The following is a 26,221-nucleotide window of genomic DNA, read 5'->3' as shown; positions in this document are numbered from 1 at the left end:
TTAATGAGATTCCGAGTAGAAGACTCGTTTGCGCGGCGAAGTCTCTTACTCCGGGTGTGGTTTCTGTGTCCATGAAAACAAAATCATTTCACAAAATGGGTAAAAGCATAAGCATGGTGTGCATGGATGTACTCATTTGTCAAGCAAAAAGCTATACGGCAGATACAGCATTGGCCTTCACAATGCGGTACCGGAGTTTGTCTGTGTCCAAAACAGCCTAATTTGTTTCAGAAATCACATGAACTTCAATCGGAGGCTCTCTTGAGTTTTCTATGGGGTAAGGTAACCAAAGAGGTAAGGTATTTGGGTCGCCGTTTCATACAGGCATCCTCAACGTCAGCCTTAAATAGCAAGAGATAGCAATGGCTGCCTAGACCCTGTATCCAAACAGATGTAGGTATCAATATAGATTTGCCAGAATTTTCTTTATTTCTTGAAGCTTAGTTTACATAGAGGAAGTTAGGCAACTTTATATCGAGTCATTCGTAGTGGCGAGAAAACCAAAGGATCCACTAGATTTAGTTACCCAAACCTTTAAAATCACTGAAACCACAGTCGTAACAACATGAGCAGCAATAGGTAATAGCACCAAAGGGGTGGACAGATACTGAGTGCCCGTAGGCACTCCAAGTATTCATAACTAATGAGAATTATTAACTATTGTATGATTATTCAGACCGTTCTTGATTGCCCCAAAGAAAGAGGCCAAAAAAGTGCCCGAATTCCAAATCTCTTAGAGAGCATAAACACTGAAAACGGTTCGTTCAATAAAAAATATCAAACATAAGCAAAGGCACAACCAGCAGTATTCTCACCAAACTTCAGGACGAAGCTGGCCACTAGCAGGTGGCATCCATTTCCCAGAGTGGTAGACACTCTCGCCCACCTTCCAGCCAGGAACATCTTTCATTATTCTAGCCTCTTCTTCCAGGTATTTCTTCCATTCTTTCACAAACCTGTGGAAGACCAGATACGCATCAAAATGAAGTGGCAGGAAAATGACACATAGGAAAAACGACAAACCACTTTCCACTTAATACCTCTCGTCCTCTTCTGCTTGAAGCACAGGAACTAGAGCTCTGCGTGCAGCAAATTTTTCTTCCTTGAGCTCCCTGGTTATTTGAACACTTTGATATTTAGAATTACTTGATGTATGGTATATGAGTCAAACAAATAGGATATAGCCATTCATGAAAAACTGGCGATATCAAGATTTTTTCGGGAATACCCTTTATACCAGCAAACAAATCAATTTTAAACCTTGCTTGACCCAGAAAAAACCCATCCTTCTCACCAACTTCAATCCAGCATCCCATTGGCTGAAACACCAGCCATGATGGGGGGTTACACCCAACAAGCTTCTGGCCAAACACAACACGGAAGCGATGCTGGAAAAGAGTATACCATGGCTGTGACACACTTGAGCGAATCGAGCATGACTACGTGCAATATAGATGATTGGATGCACCTATGCTCACCTAGCTGGAAATCATGGGTGTAAGCAGCATCTGCTCAATCTGACTCCATAGTTTCTTTCAAAAAACAAAACAAAACAAAAATCTGACTCCATAGTTGCAGTCCGCATAGTTTATCTATTAGATATCACACGTTAAATTGTATTTTTAGAGGGAAAAAACAAATTTTCAAGTCATGAAATTTGTGTACATTATGGGCCGTTGATTTTGAAGTGCATGGTAAACCTGCAGGCATGTGACAATCACATTATCCAAAACTCATTTTCCATTAAAAAATGCATGTAGACCATATATGAAAAATCTATGGTGTCACTCTCCAGTCTCTACTAGATGGGTGTAGGTGCACCTTATCGGTACTTAAGAATTCCATCTCTAAAGTAACATCAATCCACTGTTTAAAGAGCAACATGTACCAAGGAACTTATGGCCTATGTCACAGGGACATGTTTATTAGTCTCCTATGTCTAGGTGACAAGGTACCAACAGATGGTCATGTCATGTGACACATCACAGCACGTCTTACATTATTTTAATATTGTTTTAATCTTTAATAAATATATTTTCATATATTAAACATCAAATATATATATATATATATAAATTGTGTCCTCGTATCCTAGCTTCCAAAAAAATTGTGTATTCGTGTCCAGTATCCAAAACTACCAAGACAATTAAAGCTCTGTTTGGAAACTAGTAGCTGGGAAGGGAGTTAATGCAATTGGTAAAAACATGGTCAAACTAGGTAGATGCTTGGAAACTGGCAGCTGGGATGGATATTTATGCAGCTGGGATGGGAAGTGAGGTCCTCTCTCCTTTGTACTTACACTAAAGAATGGAATTGATAGCTACCAACACCTAGAGGTGCTAGCTGCCTGACACTTTTTCAAATGCATAATCTCCATTGGACTACCAGTTTCCAAATGAAGTCTAAGAAGGTTTTAGAACAATGAAAGTACTCTTGAGTGTTAAGAAACCAACACCTATTAGTAAATCCAGGCTGAGTGAGTGATCATGTTGTAATGAAATGGTGGTCTTCCACAAAAGCCTTTGAATCTCTCAAAAGAGTGTTTATTAAAGACACTTCAAACAAAACCCATAAAAGAGTATAAATGGAAGATAACAAAAATAAAATAATAAATCTTTATTAAACATTGATTCATCCATTGAAGTGGTTCACCCCTATTTATACAAAGAAGAGGAAGGGAGGAGAGCTCATTTTGAGCTCTCCCTAAAAGAGTCGTTGGATAGCCGTTGGACTAGAGTCCAACGGCTACAACTCAGTCAAGTTCCTTGGAACCTGACTGGATAAGAATCTAGTTCCTATTGAACTAGATACTAAAAAGAAAAGAAAAATAATAAAAGAAAAATATAAATAATATTAATAATATAATATTATATTATTATATATATGTTACAATTTACATTTTAACACTCTCTCTCAAACTTACGGTACAATAAGCGAAAGTTTGTCTAAGAGGAAGTAAAATATGAGAGCATCGAGAGGCTTGGTGAAGAAGTCTGCTAATTGATACTCTGATGTAACATATGGCAGATCAATGGTTTCATATAAGTATTCCTTTCTAACATAGTGACAGTCCATTTCGATGTGTTTGGTGCGCTCGTAAAATATTCGATTGCTTGCAATGTAGATCGCACTTTTGTTGTCACAACACATTTTTGAAGCTTACATCGCTTCAACACCCATATCCACTAGCAATCGTCTGAGCCAAACAACTTCCATAATGGTGGTTATCATGGCTCTGTATTCAGCTTCAGTGGAGGAAAAAGAAATCTTTTGTTGCTTTTTGCATATCCACGAAATTAAGGATTCACCTAAGAACACACAAAAAACAGTGGTTGATAGCCTATTATTGGGATCATCTCTCCAATCATCATCATTATATGCAATTAAATTTAATGACAATGAAGCAAACAAGAAAAGCCCTTGTAAAAGAGAGGACTTTAAATATCTAATAATACGTAAAACTGCTCTCATATGGACAGAGGTGAGGAGCATGCTGAAACTGACTAGCTGTGTGAACAGCATGTGCTATATCTAGCCTACTAATAGAAAGATAAGAAAGTGATCAGATAAGCTGTTTGTAAGGAGTAGGATCATCAATTCTCATTTTAACGTTGATAACTTTTGGAGTGTCCACTTTCTTATCATCTGTAATTTCATACCTGAAAACAATATCAAAAGCAAATTTAGATTGAGATATCAAATACCCACGAAGGGAATGAGCAACTTCAATGCCTAAAAAATATATTAATAAACATAAGTCAGTCATTTCAAAATGAGTTTTAAGAAGAGTTTTGATATTTGCAACTCTCTGTTTGTCGCCTCCGGTGATGATCATGTCATCCACATATAATAGTAGAATAATGATGCCTCAATCAAATTTCTTAATAAACAAAGCAGTGTCAGTTAAACAAGATTAAAAACCAATATCAAGCATAACATGACTAAATCTGTCATACCATGCATTTGGTGTATGTTTAAGACCATAAAGAGCTTTTTTCAGACGAAGAGCTTTTTCCAGACGAAGAGCTTTACCCTTAGGGATACTAATACCAGGCAGGGCTTTCATATATACTTCTTCAATAAAGTTCATATTTAGAAAAACATTTTTGACATCCATTTGAAATATATGATATTTTCTAATGGAGGCCAAAGCTATTACAGTTCTGACAGTAGTCATATGAGTTATAGGAACAAAGGTTTCTTTATAATCGATATCATACTCTTGGGCATACCCTTTTGCCTATACCTTTCCAGAGTTCCATCATTTTTTATTTTTTATTTTTATTTTATAAACCCATCGACAACTTATAGGTTTTTTACCTGAAGGAACATCTTGAATGGTCCAAGTGTCAGCCTTTTATAATGCATTTAATTCTGTTCTCATAGCTTCTATCCATTCTACATGATTTTTGGCTTGAGAATAGGATGATGGTTTAACATATGATTGAATTAATGCAATTGTTACCCTATATGTGGGTAAAAAAGATTCGTAAGACACAAATTTACCAAGAGGTCTAGAAATTCTAGACGTCCTTCTGGGTCAAACTTCGAAATACTTTTTTAAAGCACATGAGAGATTTTGCTCTCTACGTCTTGAATATTATAAAGTAACATCCCTATGGGTTTGCTCTCCATTATCAACATTATGTTCAATATCTATAGGACTTTGATCATTGTCAAAGTCACATTCACGATCCCATTCATTGGATTTTGAAGTTAGATCAATTAAAAAAAAATATTCAGTGACATCCTTTGGTTTTTCGAATTCAAAGAAGCCTTTCTTTTTCTAGAAAAGATACATTTCTTGACACATACAATTTTTCATTTTGAAAATCAAAACACCTATAGCATTTTTTATTATCGATATATCCTAAAAAAGGCACATGAGATTGCACAAGGAGAGAGTTTGTCATTTTTGTTGATGAACACAAAACATTTGCATTCAAAGACTCTTAGTCTAGAATAGTTAGGAGACAAATTGACAAGTTTTTCAATTGGAGTTATATTCTTTAATAAGGAAGATGACATTCGATTAATGAGATAGGTAGTAGTTAGGGCAGCCTCAGCCCAAAACCCTTTTGGAACTTGATTTGCAATTAACAAGGTCCTAGTAGTTTTCATAATGTGCTGATGTTTACGTTCGGCTAGGTCGTTTTGTTATAGAGTGTGGACATGATCTTTGATGTGTAATGCCTTGTAAATTTAGATAGTCTTTGAATTCTTTGAACATAAACTCTCTCCTTGAATCAGTGTGAAAGATGAAAATATCATTTTGAAATTTATTTTTAACCATTTTATGAAATATTTGAAAGTGAGTAAAAACTTCAGATTTATGTTTAAGAAAACAAATCTATGTTTAGAGAAGTCATCAACAAAAATGACATAATATGCATAACCACCTTTAAAAGCAATTGGTGCAAGTCCCTAAACATCTGAATGTATTAACTCAAAGTGGTATAGAAAAAACAAAAGTTCTACTATGAAACAGTGATCTTTTCATTTTGCCAAGAATGTAGTCTTTACAAAAAAAACTTTCAGAATTACAAAATTTTCTTAAACTTGAAAAATGTTGAATTTTAGACATGTAAGAATGGCTAAGTCTTTTGTGTCATAAATCTAATTCTAATTTCTAAACATTATTGCAAAATGCATTATTGGGCAATTCCAAAAAGTCCATGTAATAGAGTCATCTTTCTTTATGGCCTTCCCCAATCAGCTTCCCTGATTGGCGATCATGTACCCAACAACCATGAAAAGAGAATGAGATATTACACCCATAGTCAGATATTTGAGAAACAGATAAAAGATTTAAATTTAGTATAGGGATATATCTAACTTTTGGGATAAAAAACTTTTTGGATTTTTGAAAATTTTCAAAACATCCTACTCTTTTTATTTCAAGAGATGTACCATCAGCTGTAAAAACCTTTGACACACTTGAGTTATTTTTAAAACATTCGGATAGGTTATTGATATTTGGGGTCACGTGAAAAGAAGCATCAGAATCTAAAAGCCAAAGAAAGTTACCTAGATCAGAGAAATATGCAACAACCGCTCAGTTGAGGCTTCAATTGAGGAAGATGCCCTTTTGAGAAGACGTTGAAGGATTTTCATCAATTGAGCCATAGATACAAGTGCATCTTGATCTTTTGATTCAAATTCAACGGACGCAACTCTTTTTTATTCTCTTCTTTTTAACTTTAGACATTGAGGCCTACAGTGCCCCAGTTCATGACAATGATGACAAATGACTTTTCTTTTGTCAAAGTCACCATTCTGTCTACCAAAATGAGGCGGTTTGTAAGTGAGTATATGATTTCTCGGTCTAGGCACAGCTAGAACGAAGTCATCATCAACTTTTGAAGTGTTCTTTCTAAGTCTATTTTCCTCCATAGTGAGTTCTTCGATAGTTTTAACGATAGAAGAAACTTTTCCATAATATAAAAGTGCGGACTTGGTGGATTCAAACTCCGGCCTCAAACCATTAACAAATTGATAGAAATATTTTATATTGAGTTGCTTTTGGCGAAGCTCGATATCTTCAGTACAATGCCATTTGGGCTCAAGAAGAGCCAACTCTTTCCAAAGTTCGGACAACTCATTGTAATATTTCTGAATGGTTTTATCTTTTTGAGTCATTGTCCGAACTTTGTCTTGTAAACTGCATGCATGTGCAATATCTTTAAGGGAATACATATTTTTAAGGTATTCCCAAACCTTATCGACATGCTCGAACTTAGCAAGACTAGAGCATTTCTTAATGTCTATAGCCATGACATCATTTTTGTATGTCCTATCCTCCACTCTTTTTGTTTCTTTTCATAAGTGTCTAAAACCTTACTCTTTTCTCCTTCCGTTAGAGAAACTTCTTTATCACCCTTCATTTTAGTGAGAGATAGTTTAGGTTCCGAATCGGAACCATCTACTATACCCCATAACCATTTTTCCCAAATGTGATGCTTCATAATCGAAGCCTACATTACATAATTAGTATCATTTAGTTTCATGGGTATGATAGTGATCTTATCATTGTCATCCATCTTTTACAAGGGTGAGAAAAGAATAGATGAGAGAAGAGAAAAGAAGAAAAAAAAGTATAAGAGAGAAGATGAATAAAAAATAATACAAATTTTTGTAGCAAAAAAATCTTTAATTGCTTCATTTCTTCAAAAGAGCCTTATTGAGCCACGAACAAGGTGATGAAACACCTTTTGCAAGTGAGGCATAGAAAACGAGGCAGAAGTTTTCAAAATCTAAGATCTCCATGGCTTTGATACCATGTAATGAAATAATGGTCTTCCACAAAAGCACTTGAATCTCTCAAAAGAACGTCTATTAAAGACACTTCGAACAAAACCCATAAAAAGGGTATAAATGAAAGATCACAAAAAAGAAATAATAAATCTTTATTTATAACCAAAATGCTTAAGAAGCATTGATTCATCCATTGAAGGGATTCACCCCTATTTATACAAAGAAGAGGAAGGGAGGAGAGCTCATTTTGAGCTCTCCCAAAAAGAGTTGTTGGACTCCCGTCCAACGGCTACAACTCAGTCAAGTTCCTAGTCCAACTAGGAACTTGACTGGATAAAGAATCTAGTTCCTATTGAACTAGATACTAAAAAGAAAATAAAAATAATAAAAGAAAATATATAATATATATAATAATAATAATATAATATTATAATAATATTATTATATATATGTTATAATTTACATTTTAACACGTAACAGGAAAAAGAGATAGTTCATAAGCATCAAAAGACTAAAAGTAGAAAGGATAAATGAATGCAGTGAGGCAGCCATATGTTGTGGACTAAGACAAGATACATATACATCATATCACTTTATTGATGTCAACTAATCTGTGCCTAAAAGTGTTCAATGCTTGCAGTCATGTTACCGATGGTGCAATAGATTGAACCAGTTCCGTCTGAAATCCTCGAAACTGTTGTAATCCAAAAGGAAAAACTTGCTTGTTTCTCAGACTATCTCCTCCCCAATCCATTCTTTGTGGGATAGGAATCCTAAATGGCCAAGAAGTTAAATACTAACCTTTTGCTTATTTGCCCCAATGGTAGGGCATCTATCAACCAAAGACTAGGGCTGCTGTTGAGTTGGAATGGTCTCCCTTGCTCCTGCACGATGTGGTATGGATGTCTTCACCTATATGCAAGCCTCAAAAAAGATAAAGTGCCCCACTATACAACAAGGAAATTTGTGTCTAAGGCCTTTTTGAAACAACAGATTTCGTGTAACGCTCCAAAATTTTAAACTTGTAAACTTTTAGAATAGCTTAAAAGAGGCTAAAAAATCCTTTGTTTTTCAGAGTTTTTGTTTTAGTAAATCAGCGGAAACGATTTTCGAGAAAAGACAAGTTGACAACCTTGTGCACGTTAGCGTAATACATTCATTTCACAAAAGATATGTATCTTCGTAACAACATTTAGAAACTATATGCATTAAAAGATAATTTCAAGTTTATACAAAATAGGATTTCTTGAGAAACCCTTATACAAAATTCAAAACCCAAAATATGTATCAAGTGTTAAGATATACATATACGCATATGTATATACATATATGTATAAACCGAAATACTCATCAGGGGTATTTCGGTCTTTTCTTGTAATAGGCATCAGCCCATTAGGGGCTGACTATTCGCCTTTTTATTTTCTTTGGTTTTTGTATTTGTTTTTTTGGTTGTTGTCAGCTTTTTCAGACTTAGGGGGCAGCCCAACAGCCACTTGGAGTTGTCGTTCCTCCACACAATAATATATATATTTTTGACCCTTGTGAGGGTGGTTTGGATGATTCAATCAAGTATTCTACTTGATTGAAGTGTGTTCTTGTTTGTCCATAAGCGACGTTCTTGGATTTAGTCCATCTCATTATATGGTATCAGAGCTTTAGAGTCATTGAAGCGTTGTTCCAAGAGGAGAAATTGTGATAAGCATCAAAAGGAGGAGGATTGTGAGCTTGAAGAAAACAACGAATTGTTGCATCGGAAAGCGCACCACCTCTCAAGCAAACCTTGTATTTCTTTTTCTCACTTTCCTCTCTCTTTTCTTGTTGTAAAAGAATGGAGAATGAAAGGGAAGTAATCGTATTCATTCTCGTACGCCTAAATTATACAAACTATGTGATGTGGGCATCCATAGTAAAGCACAAAATATAGAAAAAAGGCTTATGAGATTTGGTGGATGGTACCGAAAAAGAACCCAAACTCATTCTCACCAAAATTGAGAATGAAAAAGAAGTGGCTCTTCAAGGAGAGGAAATGTCTAAAGTCATTTCCGATCATGAGAGAAAATAGAAAAAATGGAGGATGGGTCATTCCAAGATAATTGGATGGCTCCTCAATAGTGTGGATATTCATAAATGTTATAGTTTAGCGAAATTTGATTTCGCTAGTAACGCATGAAAATATCTTAAAGACATATATAGTCTTAAAGATATTTCTCACATATGTAATGTTCAAAATAAGGTGAGAACTATGAGTCTATGACTCAAGGAGAGATGAGTATTAGAGAATATTACAATGCACTCTCTCTCCTTTGGGATGAATTGACTCTTTTTGACCCAAAATGGCATTGCCCTCAAGATGTAGAACTCCGTGAAAATCAAATCAAAACGGAGCATTTCTACCAATTTGTGAATGGGCTTAGGCCCGAATTTGAGGGAACTAAGTCCGCTCTCCTTCATAGAGGAGGTGTGTCATCAATAGTCGAAACTCTTGAGGAATTGACTATGGAAGAAAATAGATTAAAGAAGTCATCCGCCTCAAAGGATGAAGAAACTGTGCTTGCTATATCAAAGCCCGGTAATCATACTAGGAGTTACAAACCTCCTTATTTTATAAAGAATGAAAAAGGAAAAATCCCCAACAACTATGAAAGAAGTGACAAAAGAAGTGATCATGAGTACAAAAAGGGTGACAAAATCATATGCTACAATTGTTATGAACCGGGACACATCAAGCCTTTTTGTCCCAAAAGAAAGAAAGAAAGAAAAAGGATCACCGAGATTATAAGAGAGTTGCTTCGGTTGAAAGGAATGATGTAGATGACTCCAAATGCATCGGCTCACTATCATTGGCTCAACTAATGGAGGCGCTACAACCAATGATCAAAACTCAAGCCTCTTCCTTCTCGGGAGCGGCCGTATCCACAAATGGTGATCCTGATAAGACTTGTTGGATTTTAGATTCCGGTGTCTCTTTTCATATGACACCAAACAAGTCCATATTATCCGAATGTCATTCTAACCCAAATAATTCTTATGTTTCAAATGCCGATGGAACATCTTTAAAAATCAAAAGTTTTGGGATTTTTCAAAAACAACCAAAGTTTCACATACCAAATATTAGAGTTGTGCCAAAATTAAATTTAAATCTTTTATCTGTTTCACAAATTACGAATCATGGTTGCAAAGTATTATTTTCATCTAATAATTGTTTAATACAGGATCTTCTGTCCGAGAAGCCGATTGGGCAAGGCCATAGAAGAAGAGATCTATACGTAATGAACAATCTTGAGTTATCAAAACAATCTTTTTGTAATTTTGTGGAAAAGAAAGACATAAAAAATTGGCACAAAAGATTAGGGCATCCTAGTGTGTCTAAATTACATTTGTTTTCATTTCTTACTAACTATAAAGAAAAAGATTTTGTTTGTGAAGATTGCATTTTTGGCAAAATTAAAGCTTTACGCTTTGGGCCAAGACACTATATCAAAAAATTTATTTGAGTTAGTACATTCGGATGTATGGAGATCGGCTCCTGTTATATTCAAAGGCAGGGTATCATACTATGTTGTGTTTGTGGATGACTATAGTAGACATTCTTGGATCTTTTTTCTTAAGCAAAAATTAGAAGTATTTGAATGCTTTAAAAGGTTTCATTACTATGTAAAAACTCAATTCAAAACCAACATTCAAATTTTTAGATCTGATTTCGGGGGAGAATTTGTATCAAAAGAATTCAAAAACTTTTTTGATCTAAATGAGATTATTCATCAAAAATCTTGCCCATACACTCCTCAACAAAATGGACTAGCCGAAAGAAAGCATAGACATATTGTTGAGACCACTAGAACACTTCTTATATCAAGAAATGTTCCAAAAGTGTTTTGGCCTGAAGCCGCTCTTACGACAGTTTACTTGATAAATAGAATGCCTTCAAAAAATATTGAAAATATATCCCCTATTGAAAAATTGTTTAGAACATCTCCCGATTATAACAGGTTGAGAGTCTTTGGATGTAAATGTTTTGTTCTTACTCATAAGAATGACAAACTTTCCCCAAAAGCAGTCCCTTGTGTCTTTTTAGGATATACCGAAAATCAAAAGGGATATAGGTGTTATGATATAGAACAAAACAAATTATATGTTTCACGAAATGTTACTTGAAAATGAAAATGGTTTTATCAAAGAAAAAATTCAAGAAAACTATGATTATTCATTTCTTTTTTACCTTGTCAACGAACATGAAACGTGTGAAAACATTCATGATTAGCATGAGAGTGAAAATGAAGACACTCATAATGCAAGTGAGAATGTAAACGATGACATATTTCATAATAACATACAAACCTATACTCGACGTACCGAAGATCACCCACCATGTGCTTTAGAAAGATATTCTCAAAATCAAGATATAGATTCTACTAGTATTAGAAAATCGGTAAGAATTTCAAAAGCCCCTAGTAGATTTGTATCATATGATTCCTTTGAACCTAGGTATAGATCATGTTTTATGGCTCTACACTCATATACAGAACCATCATCTTACCATGAAGCTTTAGAAAAAGCAAAAACTTGAGAAATCCAAACATTACCTAAAGAAAGAAAAACTATAGGATGCAGATGGGTCTACAAAATAAAAACTAAATGTGATGGGTTATTGGAAAGATATAAAGCTATATTGGATGCTAAGGGATACAGTCAGGAATATGAAATTCACTACGATGAAACCTTTGCCCCAGTTGCTCGAATGACGACTATTAGAACTCTTATCTCTATAGCATCAATTAAAAAATGACCTATATTTCAAATGGATATAAAAATTGTCTTTTTAATGGTAATCTGGATGAGGAGGTCTATATAGATCCTCCACCAGAATTTAGCACATGAAAAAACTATTCGGCTACGAAAAGCCCTATATGGCTTAAAACAAGCTCCCAAAGTTTGGTATGATAGGTTCAGTAATGTGATGACCCAGCTTTATTTTAAATCTTGTTTTATTGACACTGCGTTGTTTGTTAAGTCTTACAATGCAGGGATAGTTATATTGTTGTTTTACGTAGATGATATAATAATCACAAGAGATGATAAGAAGGGAGTAAATTATATCAAAGATGTGCTTAAAGACAACTTTGATATGACAGATCTTGGCTTTTTACGATATTTTCTTGTAATTGAAGTGGCTTACTCACCTCATGGTTATTTTTTGTCATAGACTAAGTATGCAGCAGAGATCATTGAGAGATCAGGACTCTCAGATAAAAAACGGGTTGCCACTCCAGAGGTCATAAATGCAAAAATGAAGAAAGATGATGGAGAACCTCTGCAAGATCCAACCCCATACTGACAAATGATTGGAGCTTTATCTTATTTTTCTATTACTCGTCCTGATATTTCTCATGTTATTCATTCTGTCAGTCAATTTCAGCATGCTCCCACTACAGTACATATGAGTGTTGTAATAAGAATTATTAGATATATTAAGAATTTCATAAGTCATGGATTATTTTTGTCATCATCTTCTTCGTTAGAAGTCATTGCATAATCTGATTCTGACTGGAGAGGGGATGTGAATGATAGACGCTCAACTACTGGTTTATGTGCTTTTGTAGGTGACTCCCTAATCTCATGGTGATGCAAGAAGCAACAAAAGGTATCTCTTTCCTCAACTGAAGTTGAGTATCGAGTCATGACAACAATTACGTCTCAGTTAGTATGGTTGCGACAATTACTGAAGGATTTAGGAATTCACATAATAGAGCCCTCCAGATTATGCTGTGATAACAAGAGCGTTGTATATATTGCAAGCAATCATACGTTCCATGAGAAGACAAAACACATTGAAATGGATTGTCACTATGTTCGTGAAGAATTTATGCGAAAGACTATCACACTGCCTTATATTCCATCAAAGTATCAACTCGCGGACTTCTTCACCAAAGCGCTACCGTCGCCTAGATTTCACTTCTTACTTGGCAAACTCTCAGTTGTTCCACCATAAGTTTGAGGGGGGGTGTTAAGATATGCATATACGCATATGCATATACATATACATATATGTATTTATATTCTATGTAAACTGAAATACCCATCAAGGGTATTTCGGTCTTTTCTTGTAATAGGCATCAGCCCATTAGGGGCTGACTATTCTCCTTTTTTATTTTCTTTGGTTTTTGTATTTATTTATTTTTTTGGCTGTTTTCAGACTAAGGGGACAGCTTCAAATAGTTGTTGGAGCTGCCCCCAATAGTCACAAATGTGACCGTTGGGGGCAGCCACAACAGCCACTTGGAGTTGCTGCCTCTCTTGCTCGTGTATAAATAGGCCATTAAGGCCTTGCATTTGTTATCTCTTTTGGAGAGTTCCTCCACACAATAATATATATGACCCTTGTGAGGGTGGTTTGGATGATTCAATCAAGTATTCTACTTGATTGAAGTGTGTTCTTGCTTGTCCATAAGCGACGTTCTAGGATTTAGTCCATCTCATTACATCAAGAACGCAGAATGCCAACAAAAATAGTGGGATCTTGAAGTTATCTTGCAATTGTGTTATCGTTCGTCTTGTAAACCTAATCATCACTTGTACTCATAAAATTGGTCAGTTTCATAAAAAAACTAGCAGGTGCACAAGTAAGACAATATAGAACAATTCTAACATATGCATTTAATTTATACTTGATACACAATTCAACAAGTATTGTGATCAAAACTAACATATGCATCAAATTCATACATGATGCGTAATTTAACAAGTGATGCGAGCAAGATAACTTTGTTTCGATATTAGTTGTCCTGCAGGTACGCAGAAGCGCGAAATATAGAAACAACTGAGACTAATCCGGAGGTTTATTATGCCATGTATTTTCGATACCCCGAATAGCTAGCTGAGTCCACTCCTAAAGCGATGGTTGGTGACCGAGAGAGGATTCCCAAAAGGCATATGTGGCAACGAATGCATCCAACTTCTGCAGACGTCTATGGGACCTACAACCTAGGATATCTCTAGTAGTCCCGTCCCCAAACTCCAATGAATGGAAACACCGAGTCATTTGCTCGAGGGGTGGTTGTTAACAACATGTTCATCGGAGTTTTTGTACCAATCCATCATCTTCCTTGACGGAAACAAAAGGCGAATGGGTGTGTCAGGTTTTATTTAACTGGCGACTCATTCTACATGCTCTGGTCTTTCAAATCAGCTTGAGCATCTTGCCTGTAAAGGCGATCATCACCATTATGTGATTTCAACGTGTCATTTGCATGCTTCAAGGTTACCACAAACCTTTTATATTCAATCATCATAATACTAACATGTCGTGCATGTCTAAAAGTACGGCTACCATGAGAGGGATATTGGTTTCTCAATAGAAACCCCAACTCAATGTTTCGTAAAAGAAATGATGCAACTATTTAGTTTAGTTTGACATGACTTAGTCTTTCCAACTATTTTTATAACATTGTGCAACTTGCACGATACGACATTGCCACAAATGCCTCGTCCAGTTATCGTAGTATCAACATGCTATGCATGTCTCGCGATATTGCTTACGATAAAAGGGGTATGGGTTTTTCAGCAGAAACTCTGTTCAAACACATTCCCATGCCCCAACCGGGGATATCCGGGTCGTATCGGATATAAAACCGAGCTTGTAAAACATTTCACCATAATGTGTCGGCTTGGAAAAATTTAGTTGCAATTTGGCAACCCTCAAGTGTGCAGAATTTGCTTTGCAAAAACTATGTATTTGAACAGCTGGATTCTCGCAAGGAATCACTTTTTCTTTAAAACTCTAGGGTCCCTGCGCACACCCGTGTCTTTTGAAAAAGAGCAAATAGGAAACATGTAGGTTTGGATACGCTCTTGCGAGTCCCACGAGGTTGCATTTATGTAAGAATAATACATATATAACAATGCAAGCTTGTGCACATTACAGCGTTGCGACAATGTATAAAACAAGACTCGATGTGTGAAACCGAACAATGAGCTAAATAAGTGTGTAAGAAGTGCACGAGGTACAAAACCGCACATCAGTTAAATAAATGCATAAGGTACGAGGTACGAAATTGTACCTCGGCTAAATAAATGTGTAAGCAGTAGCCTGTGCACTAAAGCGCGGTGACAATATAAATAACATAAAGGAAAGAGGACAAGGATTGCAAAATTGTGTCCTTAAATTAAATGCGTAAGTAGTATTATGTGCACTAAAGTGCGGCGGCAAAGTAAATGACATAAAGGAAAGAGGACAAGGATCACAAAACTACGTCCTTGAATTAAATGCGTAAGCAGTAGCTTATGCACTAAAGCGCGGCGGCAAAGTAAATGACATAAAGGAAAGAGGACAAGGATCGCAAAACTGCGTCCTTTAATTAAATGCATAAGCAGTAGCATATGCATTAAAACGTGGCGGCAAAGTAAATGATATAAAGAAAAGATGACAAGGATCATAAAACTGCGTCCTTAAATTAAATGCGCAATATATATATATATATATATATATATATATATATATATATATATATATATATATATATATATATATATATATTTTAATTCACAAGTTTTAAGATTTGTCCTTTATTGTCCATTGTGCAACTTTCCCCTACCTCGAAGATTGTCAGAGTTGCTGACGTCTCCGGGCGTAGGTGATGAGTAGCTCATGCCTCGATGCACGCATTGATGGGGTGCGCTAACGGGTTCATTGTACTGTAAAAAAAATAAGAATAATGCATTGCATTTGGGTCACCAAGGGCAAAACTCGAAAAAGGGAGGGCAGGGTTGCGCCCCTGCCTGCCATCCTCAAAAGGAAAAAGTGGCCCCTGCCCGACAACAGAAGAAAAAGAAAGGGGGCAGGGGCTACTCCCCTGCCTGCCGGCTTGTCAGAAAGTGGGAGGGGTAGGGGCACAGCCCTTGCCCACTGGCCTGACATAAACGAGGGAGGGCAGGGGGCAGTTGTTGCGCCCCTCCCGCCGGACAAAGAGGGAGGGTAGAGAACACGCCCAATCAGGTACACTGACTGGAGATCCTGCACGGTGCAATCTTTAGGTGAAAGATATTTTGCAACCTTGATTGGTAATTTGAGAGACCGAAAATATGTTTAAGTTGATTTTTGGAACCACCCTTACTTTTGAAACAAAAAATTCTTGAGAATGTTTTAAATCAAGTGTTCTAATATTTTCAATTTTCAAAGAAGTCTCATCGGCCGTTGAAACATAAGATGTTATGGGGGTGAAATAGACATTAGAAAGGATATTTTTATGTGGTGTCACGTGAAAAGAAGCACCAGAGTCCAAAATCCACATACCTGGAGGAGATGAGGAAGTTGAGATAGCGGCACCCGAATTAGAGAAACACTTAAGAAGATGTTGAAGTGCCTTCGATATTTGATTTAGAGTGTCTTTCATGTCTCCTCCATTGTTGCTCACTTCTTCTTTATTTTGGACATTTTCAATCGTGGCCACTTTTCCTTTAAGCTTAAGGCAAACTGGTTTGATATGACCTAGTTTATTGCAATAGTGACAAATAACACCCTTTCTAAAGCCATTATTTTTGGCAAAGTGGGGAGGCTTATACGGCTTAACATTGGATCATGTCCTAGTAACAGCTAAGATCTCATCACTTTTATGAGTCATACTAAGACGTGTTTCCTCTTGGCATACTTCGGTAAAGGCATTTTCAATAGGTAAGGCTTTGCTTCAATGAAGAAGGGATGCCCTTAATTGCTCAAATTCCGGTCTAAGACCGTGAAGAAATTGAAAGAAATGCTCATTTTCAATTTGTTCTCTTCTTAATTCAATATCTTTCGGAGCCACCCACTTGGACTCAAGAAGAGCACGTTCATCCCAAAAGAGAGACAAAGCATTAAAATAATATTGAACACTCATGTCCCCTTGTTTAGTGGATCTAATCTTTCCTTGACAAAAAAATTATCTAGGTAGATCATTTTGGTTATACATACCCTTAAGAAAAAACCATGCTTCATTGGCACGTCTAAATTTAGCAATGTTGGCACAAATCTTTGTCAATATTGTTCGTGACGTGGTTACTTTCCCAATCTTTTACCTTAGTTTGATGCTCATTGATTGCTTTAATATGATCCTCACCATCAAGAGCTTTTTTCACATCACCTTCGATCTTGGTGAACTCCAATGTCGGTTCAAGAGTGGTCCCCATTACGAAACCCCATAGTTTCTTTCCACAAAGGTGATTCTCCATCGCCAATGCCCACATTAAATAATTTGATCCGTTGAGCTTGACGGAGAGCTTCACTCTTGTGTTATGCTCCGTGATGACGAAAAAAGGTAGAGATGAGAGAGAGCTCGCAAGAGTCTTTCAAAAAGACTTCCAAGATTACAAATAACCAAATTGGCTCTGATACCATGTAACGAAGAATGCGAAAATACAAATGATAAGAGAACTCTTCAAAAAGAGTTTAACAAAGAGCCAAGTAGCACAACACATAATGTGCACAATACACAAAACCCACTAAGGGGTAAATGCCAAAAGGCAAAGAAAATATTATTAATGAGTGAAAAAGAGAGAGAGCAAAGCTACGTTACATGAGGGAGAACCCCTCAATTTATAGAAGAAAGGTGACCCTTGAGAGGGGGCCATTGGGGCTCCCATTATAGTCGTTGGGGAGCCCAAGAGTCATATTCCCATTGGTCCCAATACAAAGAAAATAAAAATAAAAAAGAGAAAAAATACAAAAAATAAGAAAAAAAAAACTAAGAAAAAATAAAATGTATAACAAAATTACCAAAATACCCCTATCAGGTATTTTGATATAAAAACATAAAGAAGAATATATATATATATATATATATATATATATATATATATATATATATATATATATATATATACACACACATATATATATATACACACACATATATGTATATATAAATATTTATATATATATATATATATATATATTTTAACAACTGGGACAGTAACGCTCCAGGTTCTAGAATTTGGTGATATAGTCCACCAAACTCGTGTTGCCCTGACGAAGCTCTAAAAATTCTACCTTCTTCTTGTCCCTCGCGTGAGAAGGAAAGTAATTTTCCAAGAAAGCCCTCTTGAAGGTTTCCCAAGGAATCATCGAGGCCTCTGGAAACTGGATGTCTTGGGTCGGGTTCAGCCATTTGTGGGTGTTGTCCTTCAATCGACATGCCCCGAATAATGTTTCTTGTCGTCCAGAACTGGCAGTACTTGAAAAGTGTTCTCAACCTCTTCGATCCAGTTCTTGGCCATCTCGGGGTCGGCCTTGCCAGCGAAAGTCAAGGGATTAAGTTTCAAGAACTTCTCATACGTCATAGTCGTATGATGGTCAGTCTTGACAAATGGTACTTGATCCTGCTATTGGCAAATCTGACTCCAGATTGCCTCAGCAAGGGTACTAAGGGAATCCATAACGAATCCTCGTTGTTCCGACCATTCGTTCACCGAATTGTTGTTCGTGCCTCGCAACATCCTTTATATAACAAAGGATGCACAAATCGGCATTCAAGAAAACTCAAAAGGACGAAGTCCAAAGATTTATATTCATATATTTGCGTGAGCAGCTTACAAAAACCCAACAATGTTGGTTGAAATGCAGAAAAGGAAAGCTAGTCGCAAAACAAAAGAGTTCACAGACTCCTAAACAAAAATACGGACACCAACTCCCCTCAGGGACGACTAGTGAACTGTCTAAGATACTCCCTCTTGTTGCCCGTGCGACTAAACCTGCGCGGAGGAGAGGGGTGCAAATCCTCGTTCGGGAATCCCTTCCTATGGAGGGGTGTTGTGGGTGTGTAATGTGGTGAGTCCGGTGAATACAAAGGTGAAGCCAGGGTGTACACCGGGGAATCAGGTGAGGGCGTGTAGGTAGGTGAGGCATTGCCCTGAGTGCCTGTTGAGTGTGGTAGTATCCCACCAGACTCAGGTATTCCCAAACCACCTTGGACTGAGGAAGTTGTGTCATCATGTCCCTGAGTTGTCGATGCCCTTCTGTCGTAACCTTCCTTGAGGTGACAAGCATCAATGGTGTGCCTTGCTTCTCCACAAAAAACACACTCCTCGTGGGCATTCAGGGGGGCCTTCGCCTCTGATGTGCCCAATGTGGCATGCTGGTTGACCGGTACATGCGATGGTACCCGACTGTCCTCACGAAAATACACAGCTGCCCATGTTGCGGCTAAGGGTGCTTGGTAGATGGCAGGTAGTGCAAAACCCCAAGCATCCATAAAAGTAGGTGGGGGCAGCCTGTTAGCCCAATAGTTTGTCCAAGACGTCATCTATATGCTCCTTTCCACGAAAGGACCCCTACTCGTTACTAAGCGGCCACGCATCCTACATGTACCACTGTTTTGGCCATTTTCGGCATCAGAAGGAGGATTCATAACTTTAAGCAGAAACTTCAAAATAAAAGAACAAGAATTTTCATTTAGTCTAAGTCTACTCAATTCAATTACAAGTAGAGAGAACTTTTACTTACAGTGCGATGCGGATGCTCGATGATCAAGAATCACAGTTTTCCCAAGCACTGATACCAAGTTGTAATGCCAACAAATTTTAAACTTGTAAACTTTTAGAATAGCTTGAAAGAGGCTAGAAAATTCTTTGTTTTTCAGAGTTTTTGTTTTAATGAATCAATGGAAACGATTTTCGAGAAAAGATAAGTTGACAACCTTGGGCATGTTAGCGTAAAACCTCTATTTCACAAAAGATTTGTATCTTCGTAACAGTATTTAGAAACCATATGTATTAAAAGATAATTTCAAGTTTATACAAAATGGGATTCCTTAAGAAACCCTTATCCAAAATCCAAAACCCAAAAGATGTATCTAGAACGCGGAATGCCAACAAAAATAGTGGGATCTTGAAATCACATTGCAATCGTGTCATCGCCCGTCTCGTAAACCTAATTATCACCTGAAGTCATAAAATGAGTCAGTTTCATGAAAAATTGGTAGGTGCACAAGACAATATACAACAATTCTAGCATATGCATTTAATTCATACATGATACACAATTTAGCAACCAATGTCCGCACTTGTGGAGGGGTGTCAACCAATTTTCCGATAACGGTTGGGTTACATCAAGGATCTGCTTTAAGCCCTTTCCTATTTGCGATAGTGATGGATGAGCTTACGAGATCAATTCAAGAAAATGTACCGTGGTGTATGTTGTTTGCTGATGATATTGTTTTGATTGATGAGTCTAGAGCTGGGGTTAATGCTAAGCTAGAATTATGGAGACAAACATTGGAAGCTAGAGGTTTTAAGTTGAGTAAGAGTAAGACTGAATATATGGAATGTCGGTTTAGTAAGCAACGAAGTAGTGATGGGAGTGTAGTGAAGCTTGGTGAGCAAGATATACCGGTGAATGATTATTTCAAATATTTGGGATCCATCATTCAAAAGTATGGAGAAATTGATGGAGATGTAAATCATAGGATAAAGGTTGGGTGGATGAAATGGAAAAGTGCTACTGGAGTGCTGTGCGATCGTAGAATGCCATTGCGGTTGAAGGGAAAGTTTTATAGGACGACTATTAGACCCGCTTTACTATATGGTACGGAATGTTGGGCTGCCAAGAGACATCATATTCAAAAAATGAGTGTAGCTGAGATGCGGATGCTTAGATGGATGTGTGGAAATACAATAAAAGATAAGATTCGGAACGAAGAGATACGTAAGAAGGTAGGTGTTGCGCCCATTGAAAATAAGATGCGAGAGAATCGTTTACGGTGGTTTGGACATATTCGGCGAAGGCCTAATGATGCTCCAGTTAGAAGGTTGGAGAAATGGGAAAATATATTAGTTAAAAGAGGTCGGGGTAGGCCTAGGAAGACTTGGATGGAGATGATAGGAAAGGATATGAATGCTTTGAACCTCACCGAGGACATGGCGTTGGATAGAAATGATTGGAGGAAAAGGATTCATGTGGAAGACCCAAAATGAATTTCTTTTTTGGTTCATATCGCTGACCCCAATTGTTTTGGGATGAAGGCGTAGTTGTTGTTGTTGTTGTATGATACACAATTTAGCAAGTAATGTGAACAAATCAAACATATGCATCAAATTCATACATGATACGCAATTTAACAAGTGATGTAAGCAAGATAACTTTGTTTTGATATTAGCTATCATACGGGTACGCACAAGAGCGAAACGTAGAAACAATTGAGACTAGTCAGGGGGTTTATTATGCCATGTATTTTCGATATCCCAAATAGCTAGCTGAGTCCGCTCTTAAAGAGACGGTCGGTGACCGAGAGATGATCCCCCAAAGGTATACGTGGCAACGGATGCATCTTAACTTCTGCAGAAGTCCATGGCATCTACCACCTAGGATTATCTCTAGTAGTCTCATCCCCTAACTCCGATGACTAGAGACACTGAGCCATTGGTCTGAAGGGTAGTTGTTAACAACTTATCTATCAGAGTTTTTGTACAAATCCATCCTCTTCCTTGACGGAAACAAGAGACGAATGGGTGCGCCAAGTTTTATTTAACTGACGACCCATTCTACATGCTATGGTCTTTCAAACCAACTTGAGCATCTTGTCTGTGAAGGCGATCATCACCATTATGTGATTTCAACAATGTGTCATTCGCACGCTTCAATGTTACTACAAACCTCTCATCCAATTATCGTAGGACTAACATGTCGTGTCTGTCTAAAAGTACGACTACAATAAGAAGGGTATTGGTTTCTCAATAGAAACCCTAACTCAATGTTTCGTAAAAGAAACGATGCAACTATTTAGTTTAGTTTGATATGATTTGGTCTTTCCAACTATTTTTATAACATTGTGCAATTTGCACGATACGAGATTGCCACAAATCTCTCATCTAGTTATCGTAGTATCAACATGTTGTGCATGTTTTGCGATATTGCTTACGATAAAAGAGGTATCGGTTTCTCAGCAAAAAACCCATTCAAACACATTCCCATGCCCCAACCGGGGATATCCGGGTCGTATCGGATATAAAATCAAGCTTGTAAAACATTTCATCATAATGTGTCGGCTTGGAAAAATTTAGTTGCAATTTCGCAACCCTCGAGTGTGCAGAATTTGCTTTGCAAAAACTATGTATTTGGAAAGCTGGATTCTCGTAAGGAATCACTTTTTCTTTAAAACTCTAGGGTCCCTGCGCACACCTGTGTCTTTTGAAAAAGAGCAAGTAGGAAACATGTAGGTTTGGATACGCTCTTGCGAGTCCCACGCGGTTGCATTTATGTAAGAATAATACATATATAACAATGCAAGCATGTGCACATTGCAGCGCAACAACAATGTATAAAGCAAGACTCGATATGCGAAACCGCACAACGAGCTAAATAAGTACGTAAGCAGTACACGAGGTATGAAACCGCACCTCAACTAAATAAATGCATAAGCATTGCACGAGGTACGAAACTGCACATCGACTAAATAAATGTGTAAGCAGTAGTCTATGCACTACAACGCGGCAAAAAAGTAAATATAAGAAAGGAAAGAGGACAAGGATCGCAAAAATGCGTCTTTGAATTAAATGTGTAAGCAGTAGCCTATGCATTAAAGCGCAGCGGCAAAGTAAATGACATAAAGGAAAGAGGACAAGGATCGCAAAATTGTGTCCTTGAATTAAATGCGTAAGTAGTAGCTTGTGCAATAAAGCGTGGCGACAAAGTAAATGACATAAAAGAAATATGATAAAGATCGCAAAACTGCGTCCTTGAATTAAATGTGTAAGCAGTAGCATGTGCAATAAAGCGTGGCAGCAAAGTAAATGACATAAAAGAAATATGATAAAGATCGCAAAATTGTGTCCTTAAATTAAATGCGTAAGCAGTAGCCCGTGCAATAAAGTGTGACGGCAAAGTAAATGACATAAAGAAAATATGATAAAGATCACAAAACTGCATCCTTGAATTAAAAGCGTAATATATATATATATATATATATATATATATATATATATATATATATATTAATTCACAAGTTTTAAGATTTGTCCTTTATTGTATATTGTGCAACTTTTCCCTACCTTGGAGATTGTCGGAGTTGCTAACGTCTCTGGGTGTAGGTGATGAGTAGCTCATGCCTTGGTGCACGTGTCGAGTCTGTTGTGCTGATGGAGTGCGCTAATAGGTTTGTCATACGGAGAAAACAGTAAGAATCATGCGTTGCATTTGGGTCACAAAGGGCGAAACTCGAAAAAGGGAGGGTAGGGTTGCGCCCCTGCCCGCCGTCCTCAGAAGGGAAAAGGAGGGCAGGGGCTGCGCCCCTGCCCAATAGCAGAAGAAAAAGAGAGGGGGCTGGGGCTGGGGCTGGGGCTGCGCCCCTGCCTGCCAGCCTATCAGGAAGCGGGAGGGGGCAGGGACGCAGCCCCTGCCCGCCGGCCTGACATAAGAAGAGGAAGGGCAGGGGCAGCGACTGCGCCCTTGCTTGCCGGACAGAGAGGGAGGGCAGAGGCCGCACCCGTGCTCGCCGGCCGGAAAGAGGAGGCAGCAGGGGCGTCGCCCCTGCCTGCCGGTCGGAAAACCCATGTGACGGCAGGAGGGCATGCCCTCCTGCCAGCTGTCCTGAGAAAGAGAGCGAGATAGAGAGCAGGGAAGGGGGCAGCGCCCCTCCCCTGCGAAACCGAAACAGAGAGAGAGAACAGGGAAGGGGGCGACGCCCCTCTCCTGCGAAACCGAGGAGACAGAGAGAGTAGGGAAGAGGGAACAAGGAGGAGGCATCGCCCCTCCCTGCAAACCGAGGTGACAGAGGGCAGGGAGGGGGCGGCGCCCCTCCCCTATTCTGGTGCTTATTTATAAGCACGGGAGAGGGGGAAAGACTCGGGTCTGGATCCGGATCCAACCTGGGTTCAATTTTTTTTTCTCTTTGAAATCCGGGTTTTACACTTTGCATACACAAGCTCTCCAAACACAGCCTTTGGAAACTTGAACCGCCCAGGCGCTTTGTAGAATGTTTAACAAACAAAACATGGTGGCTCATGAAGGCACAAATAATGATTGCAACCATTGAAGAGAGCACCCAAATCACTTTGATCACTATTTCTGGAAGCTCAACAGCCAAAATGAACTTATCTATATGCTCGATGAATCGACTCAATGTGTTTGTTCCATTGGAATTTCCTGTTCGAATATTAATTGCTTCATCTACAATGACCAACAACAGATTTTAGCTCCATCGTATCCAAATGTTGTCAGTTAACTGAACTTCACAAGGCACTGAATTAAAATTTTCAAGGAAAAAGAAAGGGTTAGAGGTAACATCCTGGAACATCATTCTATAATGCCATAAACACAAACACCAAAAACTCAAGGTTCTAAACTTCAAGATTTAAACCCTACCAAGAATCACACAATTTGTCAGCTTTGTTTTCTTTTGCACTACATCCCACAAAAATGCAATGAGGTTATAGATCTTTTCAATCACCTAAAACCATTGAGATGGCCTACTTCAGAATTCATCAACCAATTGGGAAATCGTCACAATTTTTTGAATTTACAATGGAAAGTAGAACGATGATCACAGTCACTGGGGCAAACCGATCAAAGCAGGAAGATGTAACAGTTCCACTGTATCAACAAATTTCCCAACTTCTTTCCATCAATGAGAACGAAACTAACCAAAAAGGAGGAAAATTAGACAGAAACCTAACCCTAGAATCAAAACTCAGAGGAAAAACAAACTGAATCAACCAAAAAAGCAGCAGCATATTTACAACTAAAATCTCATTCACGAGCATCACAACTTCACCGACGCGACCGGTAAATCAAATCCACGACTAAACTAAGAAACGCTATCCACGGAAATCGAATGCCTTCTAGAACACCCTAAGCCAGCCGTGGAAATCGAATGCCTTCTAGGAAACCTTAATCGAAGAAATCCGATGTTTGATGTGGAAAGAAACCCCAGAATGCGTGACTAAACTAAGAAACTATAGCCGTCGAGATCGAACGCCTTCTAGGAAACCATAATTGGGAAAAAATCCGGTGTTTGATGTGCCAAGAAACCCTGGAATTCGCACATGTGCATCAGAAATGAAGAGATCGTGAGAAGGAAAGGAGAATCTCACCTCCGTATCTTGTTGCCCTTGCCGACCTGGTACATTCCCCAGGAGAACGCCCCGAGGGCGGTGAGGAAGATCGCCACCGCGCTCGGCCCCTTGCTCGGAATCCGGCGAGCGTACCTCACCGGCGGGAACCCTCCCGGAGGAGGACCGTCCTGAAGAACCGGCATCTCCTTCACGCTCACCATCCCGGGCTTCTTCCTTATCATCGCCTCCGTCATCTTCTCCGACGAACGGAAAACCTCCCGGATTTGCGGAACAAGAACGATCTCCGGTCGCCGGAAAACCAAAAGGAAACCCTAGTTTGGATTGCCGGAGAGGAGAAACTCTACAACTTTTCTCCTTTCTTCTTTCTCTTCAGGAATGAAGAATCTGTTGCTCCGCAGTTCGACCGAAGCAAGATCGTGAAAGATTTCCTGAGTTTACTCCAGAAGGTCCCGATTTGTTGGGTTAGATGTAAACGGGTCGGATTCAAGAAATTGCTGTATTTTATACTTAAAAATGCTGGTTTTTTGTGTTGGGATAAATTTGCAAGGAATGAAAAAAGGAAGAAAAACCAATGTTGTCATTATCTGTTTCAGACCTTAATCGATTTTCAAAATGATTTAGAGAATTGGCCAAATCATAATAAAATCAATCGTGCTGAATCGGCTACTTTTATTTTTTAATATATAAAAGATCAACAAAATATAAAAAAATAGATTTTAAAATATTTTTAAAAATATTACAACATTTTAAAAATATCACAATACTAAAACTCGGCTGGGGCTGAATCCGCCCATATCGAATTTATTTTGGGCTGATATAATACCAATAGACTGATTTAAGCAACACAAAAAAACTACAGAGATAGGATCAGGTTAGAGGTATTGGATAGTTTACCGCTCAGATGGGTCCCACAAATTTTTTTACAGCCATTCAT

General features: G+C 38.0%; 1 protein-coding gene across 1 annotated transcript; it reads right to left on the bottom strand.

The window, feature by feature from the left end:
• Positions 1-517: 517 nt before the first annotated feature.
• On the bottom strand, positions 518-25,697 carry LOC149817493 (NADH dehydrogenase [ubiquinone] 1 alpha subcomplex subunit 13-B-like). Its single transcript, XM_089984257.1, has 3 exons — positions 25,306-25,697; positions 1,041-1,112; positions 518-956 (listed from the first exon to the last, which is right to left on the bottom strand). The coding sequence occupies exons 1-3, from the start codon at positions 25,518-25,520 to the stop codon at positions 812-814; spliced, it is 432 nt and encodes a 143-aa protein (XP_089840383.1). The 5' UTR covers positions 25,521-25,697; the 3' UTR covers positions 518-811.
• Positions 25,698-26,221: the final 524 nt, after the last annotated feature.

Source organism: Nuphar pumila, chromosome 13 (assembly GCF_984573655.1).
Source record: "Nuphar pumila chromosome 13, dmNupPumi1.hap1.1, whole genome shotgun sequence".
Classification (NCBI taxonomy): Eukaryota; Viridiplantae; Streptophyta; class Magnoliopsida; order Nymphaeales; family Nymphaeaceae; genus Nuphar; species Nuphar pumila.
The sequence above is the reverse complement of the archived record's forward strand: the minus strand, read 5'-3'. Positions and strand labels throughout refer to the sequence as shown.